This window comes from Apodemus sylvaticus, chromosome 5 (genome assembly GCF_947179515.1).
Source record: "Apodemus sylvaticus chromosome 5, mApoSyl1.1, whole genome shotgun sequence".
Classification (NCBI taxonomy): Eukaryota; Metazoa; Chordata; class Mammalia; order Rodentia; family Muridae; genus Apodemus; species Apodemus sylvaticus.
The window spans coordinates 56368929-56381985 of record NC_067476.1 but is presented as its reverse complement, the minus strand read 5'-3'; the positions used below and the strand labels follow the sequence as shown (position 1 = coordinate 56381985).

At 44.1% G+C, this 13057-nt stretch overlaps 1 protein-coding gene across 1 annotated transcript in view; it reads left to right on the top strand.

The window, feature by feature from the left end:
- Pde11a (phosphodiesterase 11A) overlaps positions 1-13057 on the top strand; it is a 373525-nt gene that overhangs the window by 328572 nt on the left and 31896 nt on the right. Inside the window, exons 16-18 of the mRNA XM_052181167.1 lie at positions 2751-2828; positions 4409-4472; positions 11175-11249. Of these exons, the coding sequence (XP_052037127.1) occupies positions 2751-2828; positions 4409-4472; positions 11175-11249 (217 nt within the window). The remainder of the gene's footprint in view (positions 1-2750; positions 2829-4408; positions 4473-11174; positions 11250-13057) is intronic.

Genomic DNA, 13057 nt, shown 5'->3' with positions numbered 1-13057 from the left:
ACAGAAGAGTGAAGCCTAATGAGATTAGGTAACTTCTTCCAAGGTCGACCGTGTAGGGGGTAGGTAAAGAAAGTCCCCTAGGAACACAAGGAGGACCCAACAAGCATCATCTGCATTGACGGAGGGACTGTGGCCAGACAAGTCACATGAGCTTCACAATTGAAGGGCCAGAGCTTTATCTGTATGTAGAATTTTTATCCACCATGGTTTCTGCATTTATTTTTATTTTATAATACTATATTCAAATACTATTTATTTTGATTTCTGAACTTTGTTGAAAGAGGTTTAGTTTGTTTTTAATTTTGAGACTATGTGTTTGTATGTGTGTGTGTGTGTGTGTGTGTGTGTGTGTGCGTGTGTATGTGTGTGTGTATGTGTGTGTGTGTATAGGTGTGTGTGCACACACCCTCACAGGTGCACATACACACACACACATAAGTTCAGATGCCCACAGTTTCCAGAAAAGAGTATTGTATCCCCTAAAGATGGAGTTGCAGGTGGCTGTGAACCAGTCAACAGGGATCCTCTAGAAGAGCTGGACCCAGCTCTTGACCTCTGAGCCATCGCTCCATCCACCCAGCTACTAAGCTTTTCTGACCCCCGTTTAAGTACTGTGGAGTGCCTCCCTCACCTCACTATAGTCTCAAGATTACTGGTACTACCATAGTATCACCAAAGAAGAATTACCTGTTTCATTATCAGCTGTCCAGGTTAACATTAAAACACTTAAAAGGTAGCACTCGGTCTTATGTCTGTAAGACATAATAAATCCCTAGGATAAAAGTGAGTAAACACTTCACAAATATCTGTGCGACTCAACTTTCTGCTCCATAAAAATTAAAAAGACTAATTTCCATTTTATGAGAGGAAAGCAAACTCCCCAGTCTCCATGTGGGCCCATCGCTCCACACTATACATGGCTGCCGGCAGTAAGACCAGTCATGTCGGTTTCATTTTAACCATGGCAACCAGATAGTGGGGAGCCATCAGTGCCAGCATTTAGCACACCTCACTTCAAATCCACCCCAGAAAACTGGGCCCTGAGCCTGAGCAATGCGGTATGTCAGTCAGCAAGTCAGGCACCGCTACGTCCCGGTCAGTGTGAATCCAAGCCTGCACCCTCCCCAGTCAGCTGCCTCCTCTTTCTACTTTAGAAGGAAGCAGTCCTAATGAGAAAGATGCTGAGTTATGAAAAGCAGTGGACTGCAGGTGCCTGCCCAGCATGAGAGGAAGGGAACAGTCTGGTTCTTCTTTGTGCAATATCTCTAGTCATCATTGTGGGCGTGTCCGGGAGATTATCCCGGTCTGTAGCATGGCCTTGTCCTGTATCTATTTGAAGAGAGAGAACCCCTGAACCAGAACCTCTGTTGTGTGGACTTAGGAAGTTGTTTTCCTGACTTGCTCCCATCCAGGTAAATTGACTCATCATTCCAACCAGTTGACAAGGAACCCAAAGGTGGTCAACCGCTCTGAGCATCTCAGGTCAGACCCAGGGGAGCCGGCCTCAGCATCATCGTGCGTGTCTCTCAGGCCTCCATAAGTTTCTAAAACTGTGCTCTGGTTGCCGGCACGGTTGGTACACCCTGATGTTATTTCTCGGTATATTTCTTAAAACATCGCCCTATGCAGAATTCTATGGTTAAATAAGTTTAAGCAAGTTTTTCCACTTTATCATTTATCTTTATCAACCGGCCGATGTGGGTGTTGTGTCCAAGAGAGATGTGCTACAGCCAGCGTTGCCGAAACCAGTTACGAAATGAGCAACTCTTAAGACAGGGGTGGGGTAGAATATCCTTTGGAAAGAGAGTCATCACAATCTTTAAAGTGCTCTCTCATTCCCAAGAGGGTGAAAACTTGGAAAATGACTCTTAAAATGTTCATACTCTTTTCTCTCTTGTTGTGACAAAAGTAACAAGTTGTGTAAAGTTTCAAAACTAGGAAATAATTACCTTTATAACTCTAAGATATACCTCATCTGCCTTTTCCATCTCTCTGGAGGTGTGTAAGCAAAGGCATGGTGGTGTGTGTCTGTGTGTGTGTATGTCTGTGTGTGTGTGTGTGTGTGTGTGTGTGTGTGTGTGTGTGTGTCTGTTATTTGTTTACGTATGCCAACCCTTTCATTTAACCCTCCCAGTAAGTCAGTGAGTTAGCAAATGAAGTGCCCAACTTGTACACTGGGAAATCCAGGCTCGGAAGGTTTTAGTAACTTCCTATAAGTATACAGCAAGGATCCAAAGGAGCCACAGTTTAGACATGGCCACTTCTCAACCTAGTGACAGCCATGAATTTAAGCGCAAAGGTAGTAAAATTGCTATTTTCTGAGCTGGAAAACAAATCTTTATCTTGAATATACTGCCAGGGAGTCTATCATGTCTTGAATCTTTCACGTTGAGTAATGATAAAACATCCTGAAGTTGTCCCTGCTTCCTGTCTGTCCTTACTGCCATCTCTGACTTTCAGCATCCTAGAGACTTCTCAACACACACTCCTGACCACACTCCTTTATGTTTTATGGATTTATAATATCCTTTGTTGTAAATACATTTAGAAATGATTGCCACTTTCTCTTGATGTCTCAACATTTTTAGGTGATTTATTTTGATACTTCTTTAGCCTCATGATTTCAAATATTAAGTTACTGAGTTCAGGTCGTCTTATATTTTCCCCATAACTGTGTTTATGTCACTCCATAGACTGAGAAATTTCATTCCAGGGTTTTCCCCCCCTTTCTTCATTTGATTTTCCTGCAGGAGAAGAACTGAGTTCTTCGAGCTTGTCAGCAAAGGAGACTACGATTGGAGCATCACAAGCCACCGAGATGTGTTTCGGTGAGAAAAAGCATGCATTTGTGTGGGCTTTCCGTTATAGGACATTTAGCCACACTTTGTGTACATTGGAAAAGCTTCAGCTTATCAATTAAATAGAACCTAAGTAATCAGCCAAAGTATGCTCCCAGTAGGCAACCACACAGAGATTGTCTCCTGAGCAAGAGACAGCACCATGCACTACCCACACAGTCATGTTCCCTCTGGAACTCACAAAATCTAAAATGAGAATCCTTGGAGTGTGTGGATAAATCTGGTAGCCTTGCAATAAACACAGAATCCTGCACCCTTTATTTACCTCGAGACAGTTATTTAATGTCTCCGTGCTTTTGCCTGTAAGAGTAACCGCATCCAACTCTATGGCTACAGCAAGGGTCTATCAGCCAGCAGTTAGTCCTTTAGTTAGAAAAACATTTAGGCAGGAGCGCGGCACAATGCTCCCCACAGAGGATCAGAACCCCACAATAAAGCAAGCTGTCTCTGTTTGCACAAAACTTAGTAGATGGGTCTTTGGAGCTGCTTCTTAATGCTGCTCTAGTCCAAGATGGTGGCTGATGCTGGCGCAGCCTGGCTCACGGTGAATGACCCATTGTTAGCTGGGACTCTGCCCACTCCAATCCTGCTCTGCCATCTGGGCAGCAGACATGTTTCCAAGATGTTGAGATCCAGCAGGGTTTAAAATGCTAGCTGACAGCGGGACAGCCCTCTGACCTTTCACAACGGACCCTTTCTTCTGAGAGCGTCAGCCAGGGCACCTCCTGGATCCAGTTCTGGGCTACTTTTCATCGTATACTTCCGGTACAGCTGAAAAAAAAAAAAAAACCCAACAGACTGGAGATGAAAGATATACCTTAATTTTCGCCCTTTCACCACATCTGATAATACTCTCACAAAGATTTGAGCTATTTCCAGTGTTTCTACGGTTCAGCATAAATCCTAGTTAAATCTGCCCTTGAAACCCTGATCCATGCTGTACCTGTATTTTATGTATGCACAGATGAAGGAAAACTACAGCCGGATACTTTTTTGAGAACGTGTATAAAATATAGTGGACTCCGGGCAGTAACCCAGGTGACACAGTGAGGCTATCTGCTAAATCGTGGCTGTGTGGAGCTGTGGACATAAAAGAGCACCCTCCACAACGTGTCCCTCACCTCTTTGCCGTGGGTTTCTGTCCTTTGTCATCTGTGCTAAGTCAGTAAGCAGATTCACAGGCCTCACAGTGTTATATACCGAGATCACCTTGCTTATAGTTAAGAAAAGGAAAGCTCCTTGCGTGTTATTCTAACCAGAGCCTGCTTGACTCGGGTGTAGAAAGAGGGCTGTCCTGCTTTCCTGGATTTGCCACAGACAAAACAAAGCAAAGGGGCCATGGGGAGGATGTGAGAAGCCTTTGTCTGCTAGGCAGTGTCCGCTTCATGATGGAGAAGCAGAACAGGGGGACTAGAAACAGTGTGGCCCCTTGTTGCGGGAAGAAGCTGTGGGCTGGCCCCAGCTCCTTATTTTTATATAGCTCTAGGGCGAGTTTGCTTAGGAAAGCAACAGAAGATTATTCAGGCTGTTTGTTCTGCTCTGTTTTTCAGATCAATGTTAATGACAGCCTGTGACCTTGGAGCCGTGACCAAACCGTGGGAGATCTCCAGACAGGCAAGTGGTGATTAATGGCAGAGCTCAGCAGAGGAGGGAGGGAAGGGAGGACAGAGCACTGGCCTCCCGCACTGAGACGGGTCTTTGCAAGGTTCTGGTCTGGCACAGAGCCACAGCCGGCTAAGTTGGAAGGCAGCTTGTCCCACAGCCTTTCTCTCTCGGGTGTTCCCAATGAACAGTGCTATTTCTGGCTGTGAGCTTTTGCTAATGTGCTAAATCTGAATAACTCTTTGACCATTCCTTGAGACAAAAAGTTTGCAATACTGTTTAACCCGTGTTTTAGCACAAGATTCTGTTTATCACTTACGAGAAAGAAAATGGGAAAAGAGAAATTATGTTTTTGTTTTCAGGTACTATTTAAGTGTCAGAGGGCTCTATTGCCATTATGTGAGGTGTCCCATTTAATTTTTATCAAGACTAATAGTGATCTTAGTTTCTCAATGCACCCAAGCATTATTTTTAAGCAATAGTAGTTTAAAAAAAAAAAAACAAAAAAACAAAAACAAAAAAAAAAAAAAACAGCTCCCTAACTCAAGATCTTTGATTACTAAAGGAGTTAACCATAGCTCTTTAGGTTTTGTCACCCTCTTTAACTTTATTTTACTTTATTTTATTTTATTTTATTTTATTTTATTTTATTTTATTTTACTTTATTTTATTTTATTAAGATAGAGTAACTTTATAGTCTCTTAGGTAACTCTCAAATTCTTTGGCTCTGGAAGGCCTCAGCCTCCCAAGTGTGGGACTGACTATCCAGCAGCAAACTCACTAAGTCTGAGACACCTATTATGTAGACTCTAGGTTCCAAAACAGTAACTTGGGTTATAAAAATGAAATTTGGGGGAAAATAAGATATATCCAGATATCAATAAATGACTGCTTTGTGTATATGTTGTTTTATTTAATCTTGTCTTAAAAAACCTTTATGGTAGGTATAGAGTAGGCTGAATAATCACCACACAAACATATCAAGTCATAACCCCAGAAGCCTGTAACCATTACCAGAGAAGAAAGCGGCAGTTTGCTATATGTAAGAGTTGATGTAGTAAGGATTTGGGAGGGCAGAGAGCCCAGATTATACAGATGGACCCAACTCCAGTCACAAATGTCCTTATGAGAGAACAGAGAGCTCGGAATGCAGACAAGCAGGCATTGTGAGAGTCAGACAGATACTGCCTGATAATGTCTACAAAGTCGGGAGTGCAGCTACCAAACACCAGAAAGAGGCGAGAACGGGAGGATCCTTCAAAGGAGTCCACCCCGGGACTTCTACCCATCACCCTGATCTGAATCACTGCCCCCAAAATGCTGCAAGAATAACCCTCTGTTATCTTAGCCAGAGTTTGGAGTGAGATTTTGGAGGTTTAGGAAATTAATTTGGTTATTACATTCACTTCACATATAGGAAGGTCGGGGCTTTGGGTAGTGCCCTGAGGACTTCCATAGACAGTAGGTGGTGGATTAAAAACAGACTCTGGGGGATCACTGCAGTAACTACTGCAGTGACAACTGCAGTGCTAGAGTAACCAGATAGGGGCTGAGTGTGATTCCTGATTCCTTGGGTTACAAGGACATGAACAAAGAAGACAAAATACCTTCAGGAAACACCTGAAGGAGCAAAAGAAGAGAAGGAAGAAGACTGTGGGGCTGCTAAGGCCATTGTAAGTCTTGGAGAAAGTGGCTGGACAATGGTGAACAGCCTCAGGGGAAAGGCTCCATGCTGGCTTGATGGGCTGGGTTGGTGGGGACACAAAGACTCGTTAACTGAAAACCTCAGGACAAAAGAGATCCCAGGAAAATAACCCCAAGCCCTCATTCCCGAAAGACCAAGCTTTTCTCCACAGGCTGGAACCATGTGCTGTTTTAAACACCCTGCCTTAAACAGGTCTAACCTTTGACATGGTGACGTGACAATGCCATTTCCAAAGCTCATGCTGAAGAACCAGGCAATGAGGTTACAACGACCACCACCAACGTCTCATTTAAATTCACATTTAAGTGAATTTGCAGATTTTTGCTAGGCTACATTCATAGTGGCTGGAACCTCTCTTTTCATTCTGGGCTCGGATGATGGACCATGAGGGTCTAGCGGTAGAATGCCTTCAACAGTCCCATTGGTCCAGACTTGTTGCATGACTCCATTCCACCAAGAAGTACAATCCATTCCTTGGCCCAGCAAGTAGAAAGTCAGAAACAGTTTTGAGACTATGTCTAGTCACAGTTCACCCTTCAAATCACCAGAAATGTCACTCACTGTCCTTACAGTCAGCATCCTTTCCCCAGGGAAGACAAACTGGATGGCCCCTCAGTCAGGCAATCAGGTTCAAAGTCTAAAATCTCCAGATGATATATACTATCCCTACAACAGGTCTAGATGTAAGCTAAGGACCTAAATGTTCCCACTATACAGCATCAGACAACCCCCTCAGCATGCAGAATACCACCACAGTATTTCCAATCAGCAAGGAAAGAGAAAAAGGACATTTGTAGCCAATGGTCCATGGCGATCCCAAGCCCTCCAGGCATTCACCACGAAGTCTCTACCAACAGTGAGCCGGGTTCCCTGTGGAAGGCTTCCCACCCCCACCCCCACCCCCACCCCCATCAAACACTCATCCCCCACCTCCATCCCAATCTCCACCCCGCCCCCCCCCCAAATCATGGCTTTCCTTCCAGGGCCTTTTAGTTCCCCTGGGGAAATGATTGCTTTTCCACTGTGCCCTCTGACATTATCTGAAGGTTAAGCAGCTTTCTCAGCCTACATCTTACCGGATGAAGATTGAAAGCTGATTTTTATATAGTCACAGATTTATGGTTTCCTAAGCATGAGGGTATTCTTAAACATTGAACAAAGTGGTTCTTCTCTATATGAACATCTTAGATTCCTTTGGCTTTCTGACATTCAGGAATAGACAAATGGAGTAAATCTATTTCTTGGGTCCTCATTTGAGGACCTGAGACCACGCAGGCTTTCATAAGAGAACTATGTCATTACATTATTATGAGCCATTTTTCCATTAAAAAAAATTGCTGGGCCAGCAAGATGGCTCATCAGGTAAAAGTGCTTGATGCCAAGACCTCAAGACCTGAAGATCTGAGTTCCATTCCCCAGACCCATAAGGTGGGAAGACAGAACGGACTCCTGCAAATTGTCCTCTGACCTCCACAAGCAGTGGCAACACACACACACACACACACACAATATTTTAAAGTCATTTAAATTTATCTTTTATAAGAATTTGCTGAAAGTTACTTATTTCATTGAGCTATTTTATCCATAAGTATGCTGGCCATACCATTAATAAAATTGTTATTTCAAAGCCGACTCTTAATTAATGTTTCTTCTAAAGCATACCTTAATTTAATATTTCTAGTTTGGAATTAAGAAACAGCTTTCTCTCCATGCCCAGCCCTGGATTGCTCTGTTGCCTTTCATCCCTCATCATAAGCCTGCTAATCTTTTCTGAGCTCACTTTTAGAATGCCTGGGGAAATAGTCAGTAGCTGTATTGCATGCTATTAGCATTTGTTTTCCAATTTCTTTTCCTAAAATTATACATTCCTTAAGAATATCATCTGTTCTCTCTCAGTGATAACTGCACAAGGTTGCATAACAGACTGTCCTCTGTACATCCTCATGTCTGTCTGATACCTGGCTACCACCAAGAGATACTACATGTTTCAAGGCTCTGTCTCTGTCTCTCTGTCTCTCTGTCTCTCTGTCTCTCTCTCTCTCATTTATTTTATCTTCCTCTTTTTTGTGACTTTTTAGCCATCAATATCTTGCCTTAATACCAATTCTCTCCTCTATCAAAGTTAAGCTGGGCTTTGCTACAATAGTAAATCTATTCTGAATTTCAGTTCCTTAACACAAACAAGAATTTGTTTCTTCTCACATCACAGTCTGATGTGGACAATTTGAGCCATTGTCAGATTCATTGTGACACATTAGAAGTCACAAAAGATCACATAAAGAATATGTGTAGGGCTGGAGAGATGGCTCAGAGGTTAAGAGCACTGACTGCTCTTCCAAATGTCCTGAGTTCAAATCCCAGCATCCACATGGGGGCTCAAACCATCCGTAATGAGGTCTGACGCCCTCTTCTGGAGTGTCTGAAGACAGCTACAGTGTACTTACATATAACAATAAGTAAATCTTTAAAAAAAAATGTGTAGTTGACTAACACCTTTCAACATCTCTGCCCATCCTGTGGGAAGGTAGGAACAGAAGCAGGCGGCCCTGCCAGGTATTTCGGAAAGTGCAGTGCTATGGCAGCTCCTGTAGTGGTGATTTCAATAAGCAAAGACAACTCTGGACATCAGCTTCTGGCCTCTACACATGCTGGCACATGCATGCAAGTACACCTTCACACACACACATCTGCCAACATGTGTACTGGCTAGTCTTATGTCAACTTGGCACACAAACTAGAGTCATTTGAAAGGAGGGAACCTCAACTGAGAAAATGTCCCTCTAAGATCCACCTGTAAGGCATTTTTTAAATTAGTAATTGATGAGGGAGATCATAGCCCATTGTGGGTGGGGCCATCCCTGGGCTGGTGATCGTGGAATCTATAGGAGAGCAGGCTGAGGAAGTCGTGATGAGCAGGCCCCCAACCTGCTTTTTGGTCATGGTGTTTCCTCACAGCAATAGAAACCCTAACTAAGACAACACGCAAACACAAATACACTCGCATACTCTTAAAATTAAAATGCAAATATATGCATTTACATATATGTTTATATTAATATCTTCATATAGACTTTTTAAATTAAGGTTAACTTTTATTTTACGTCTATGGGTGTCTCCGCTGCATGTGTATCTGTGCACTGCATGAGTGTGTGCTTCCCAAAGGGGCCAGAAGAGGGTTTTGAATCCCCTTGGACTGGAGCTCCAGGCAGTGCTCAGCCACCAGGGTGCTGGGATTCGAACTTTGGTCCTCTGGAAGAGCCCTCTCTCCAGCCCTTGACAATACATTTTGAGATAGAATCTTACGCTGTAGCTCAGGCCAGCCTTGACATGGTGACCACTTTCCAGACTCAACTTCTCAGGTGAGACATCTTTCACAGATTCCTTGTAGCTGCACTGCTAATTTCTTAGATGTTGGTTTTATTTTTAAAAATCCTCTTCAGAATGTGTCTTAACTGGGGTTAGTGCACTCATCTATGCTGAGGAACACGAGTTTAAGTATGTGGGCTTCCTCAGCGACAAACACACACACACACACATACACACACAATGGCCTGATTAACATCTCAGCTTAATGATTCTGACGAGGTTTTTAAGTACAAATAAAACAGGCTTCCGTTGGGCTTCAGTTAAACCGTGAAGGGAACAGAGGGGGTGGGTGGGAGACTTTAGAAGAGCAGGAGTTCCCGTTAGTGTCTTTGCTTTCCAGAGAGCACACAAAATTCCTGCCTTGGGTGCCTTGGGTGCCTTGGGTGCATTTGCACTGATGCAAAAGGCAAGGCTTCAGAGGCATCTGAGGGAGAGTCCCGGAGCCTGACTGATGAGAGTGTGGAGGACTGTTTCTTTTCTAAAAGCAAGGCCAGAGGGGAAAAAAGAGTCCAGAGGGTGGAAATTAAAGGCAGTGGCCAAGGCTGGAGAGGGGAGATGTGACCCAGGTCTCAGAACCTTCAAGTGCAGGGGCACATGAGGGGGTTTCTGACCACTTCCTACTACCTCTGAATTCTTGAAAGGGACCCACACTTCTTATCAGAAAGGTTAGAAATCTGACCTAACTGGATATTTGAGATTTTTAATACTGTATATTGTTACTCTCGCCTTTATTGTGTGTCTATATATGGGTATAAGTTTGATGTTGTCTTTAAATTTCATGATCCTTCTCTTCAGATACATATAAATAAACTGCCTTTATTTTTCTTGTACTGCTGGGGCCTCCTACACACTAACCGTGCACTCTATCCCACAGCCTTACCCCCAGGCCTCTTTTCACTGTCTGAGAGACACTCTCACTAAATTCCGTAGGTTTCTTCGAACTCACTCTATAACCAGGCAGACCTTGCCTCAGAACCCTGAGTAGCTACAACAATGGACCTGTGACACCAGGCCTGACTTAGAAAAATTATCTTGATTCCATGTATCTGACCAAATTAAGCCATCTCACTTTCGTAGGGCAGAAGATTCTCCTCTTCAGTAAGAGCACAAAATAGAAGGAAAAAAGAAGTTTGCTGATCCAGGCTTCCTTGCTGTTCACTGCCTAGAACTCTTTCTTCCTCCCAAGTCTTCCAGCACGCCCCAGTCACCGGTGGTTCATTCAGAGACGAACTCCCCTGCTAGCTGCACACCCCAGTGTCGTCAGAAGTACCTGCTCTGTCGATTTCTATCATCAAATGATCCTGAGAACCACAAGCTAAGGGAATAGAAAACAGCCTGATTAGTGTGACTGTGGATCATGAGTAAAAAGGGAGAAATTGCAGGTGCCAGTGGTTGGGGGTGGAGCAACCGCTGCATTATGGGTAAAACGGAGCTGCCGCGGTGCCTTCAGTCCGTGTATGCCAGGGCAAGCAGACAATTAAGTGAATAGCAACTGGGGCCCACGTCGAATCAATGCTTTGAGTGTCAGCTAAAGGACATGTTTTTCAAATTAAGACAATGACTATGCACATAAGCCAGAAATAACTTGCGCAACCTCACGGCGTACTATGCTACAAATAAATTCCAATGCTTCTGTGTTTCAGGTGGCTGAACTTGTAACCAGCGAGTTCTTTGAACAAGGAGATCGGGAGAGGTCAGAACTCAAGCTCACCCCCTCTGTAAGCCTGTCCTTTTAATATCACTAATTATGCTTTTGAATGGAATTCTCAAAGGTGACTGCAAGCCATAGCTGGAAATGGGAGAAGGCTGAGAAGGAGGCTGGAGAATTCCTGGATGCTTGAAACTTTAACTAAACCAGGATGCTAACCGCCATGTTCCTGGGTTTCTGTCTGAGACTGCTGGGCTGTTTAAGAAGCTGGAAACCCACAGCAGGACAAACAAGTGGGCATGGGAGGGCGTGCAGGGCAGAGTTTGAACACCTCAGAGCCGGTGCCGGCAGTTCACGCATGCCCACTTTGGAACAGGAATAACAGCAGAAAATTGAAAATCGAACTGTCCAGCCTCAAGGAGCTGGCTGGGTTTTATTTTTCAGTTCCGAACTTCTAAACTCCCCAAAGCAAACTATTGCAAACTATTGTGTTTGTTTGTTTGTTTGCTTGCTTGCTTGCTTGCTTGCTTGCTTGCTTGCTTGCTTGCAAACAGAGGTGCGGAGGTCCAGGCTCTGGTGGCTAGCACGCTATCTAAGTTGGCTTCCCTCCTGAAATCCCCATTTGAGAATGCTAATGGCAAGCTGGGGATGCTGCTATCTCTTCCTTCAAGGTAAAGAAACCCTGGTCACCACCCGAGGGAGGGGTCAATCCTAATGAGCAACTAAAACACCTTCCCTGATTACTCTGAGAGGGGGTGAGGTATTTTAAAGCCTAACCTTGCAGCACACACAGTAGGTTTAATGAGGCACACAGTGTGCTTCAATTGTCAAGAATGTCTCCTTTTGAGGATTTCAGGTCACCCTGTCTTGAATCTTTGGTGATATTAGTAAGATCTTTGAATTTTCACACACCCCACCTTGCTGAAACTCAGACACCAGAGAAGGCAGCGGGACGCTTTCTCACCTTGAACAGTTTCACTTGACTGAAACCACAGACAGAAGTCGTGCTTGGTCTGACTCTGGTGGTAGTTGCTTACCTGTAAAAGTCTAGGGGACCGCAGAGGTTGAAACGCACCAACCATCTTAGTTTACATGGGATTGAAAACACACTTTATTCTTTCTGATGCTCATACCAGATTCTCTTGTGAAATGAAAACCATTGGTTGAGAATGCATATAGTTCATTTGTAAAACCCATAATCCAAATTTCTCTAGGCTACATAGCTACATTAAAATAAAAGCTTTTCCTTTCCTCTAACATCCTTTCCTGGGGCACTCACTCTCGGCAGGGTTTACAATGCAGCAGCGCAGGTCATTTAGTTAAATGGAGAGGAAAAAAAAAAAAAACAATAAATGGCCGGTGTCCGGAGCTGGCAGGCACAGCGTCACAGGTCTAAGGAGTCTTTATCTGTAGACTCAGCCAAGGCCTTCTCTGGAGACATAAATGAAATTAATTTCATGGTGGATCTATTGCTGTAAATGCTACTCTCTCCTCTCAGGAGGCTGCCTAACATAGCTGTCTCCTCGGGAGAAGTCTGGCTTTCCCTCATGGACCCAGCATCAGAAATGTCTGTAATGCACCGAGAGCAGACACTACTCACTTCTTCATCCTTTGGTTTTTAGAAATCACCCCTACGGTGTCTGGTCCAGAGATCATCCCAGTAACTTTCTGAGACCAAGTTAAGCTGGCTGGACCACAGTCAGAGGGTTGGTGTTAGTAGTAGTGAGCTGACTGATAAAACAGGCTGGAGCACTGGCGTGTGTCAAGCATGAAGCTCAACGCTGTGTATCCAGAAATGAGGGGACGTCATCTTCCCTGTCTTCCAGGACCCTAGGACCGCGTCAGCTGTTGGGAAATACTCATGAATAAACAGTATTT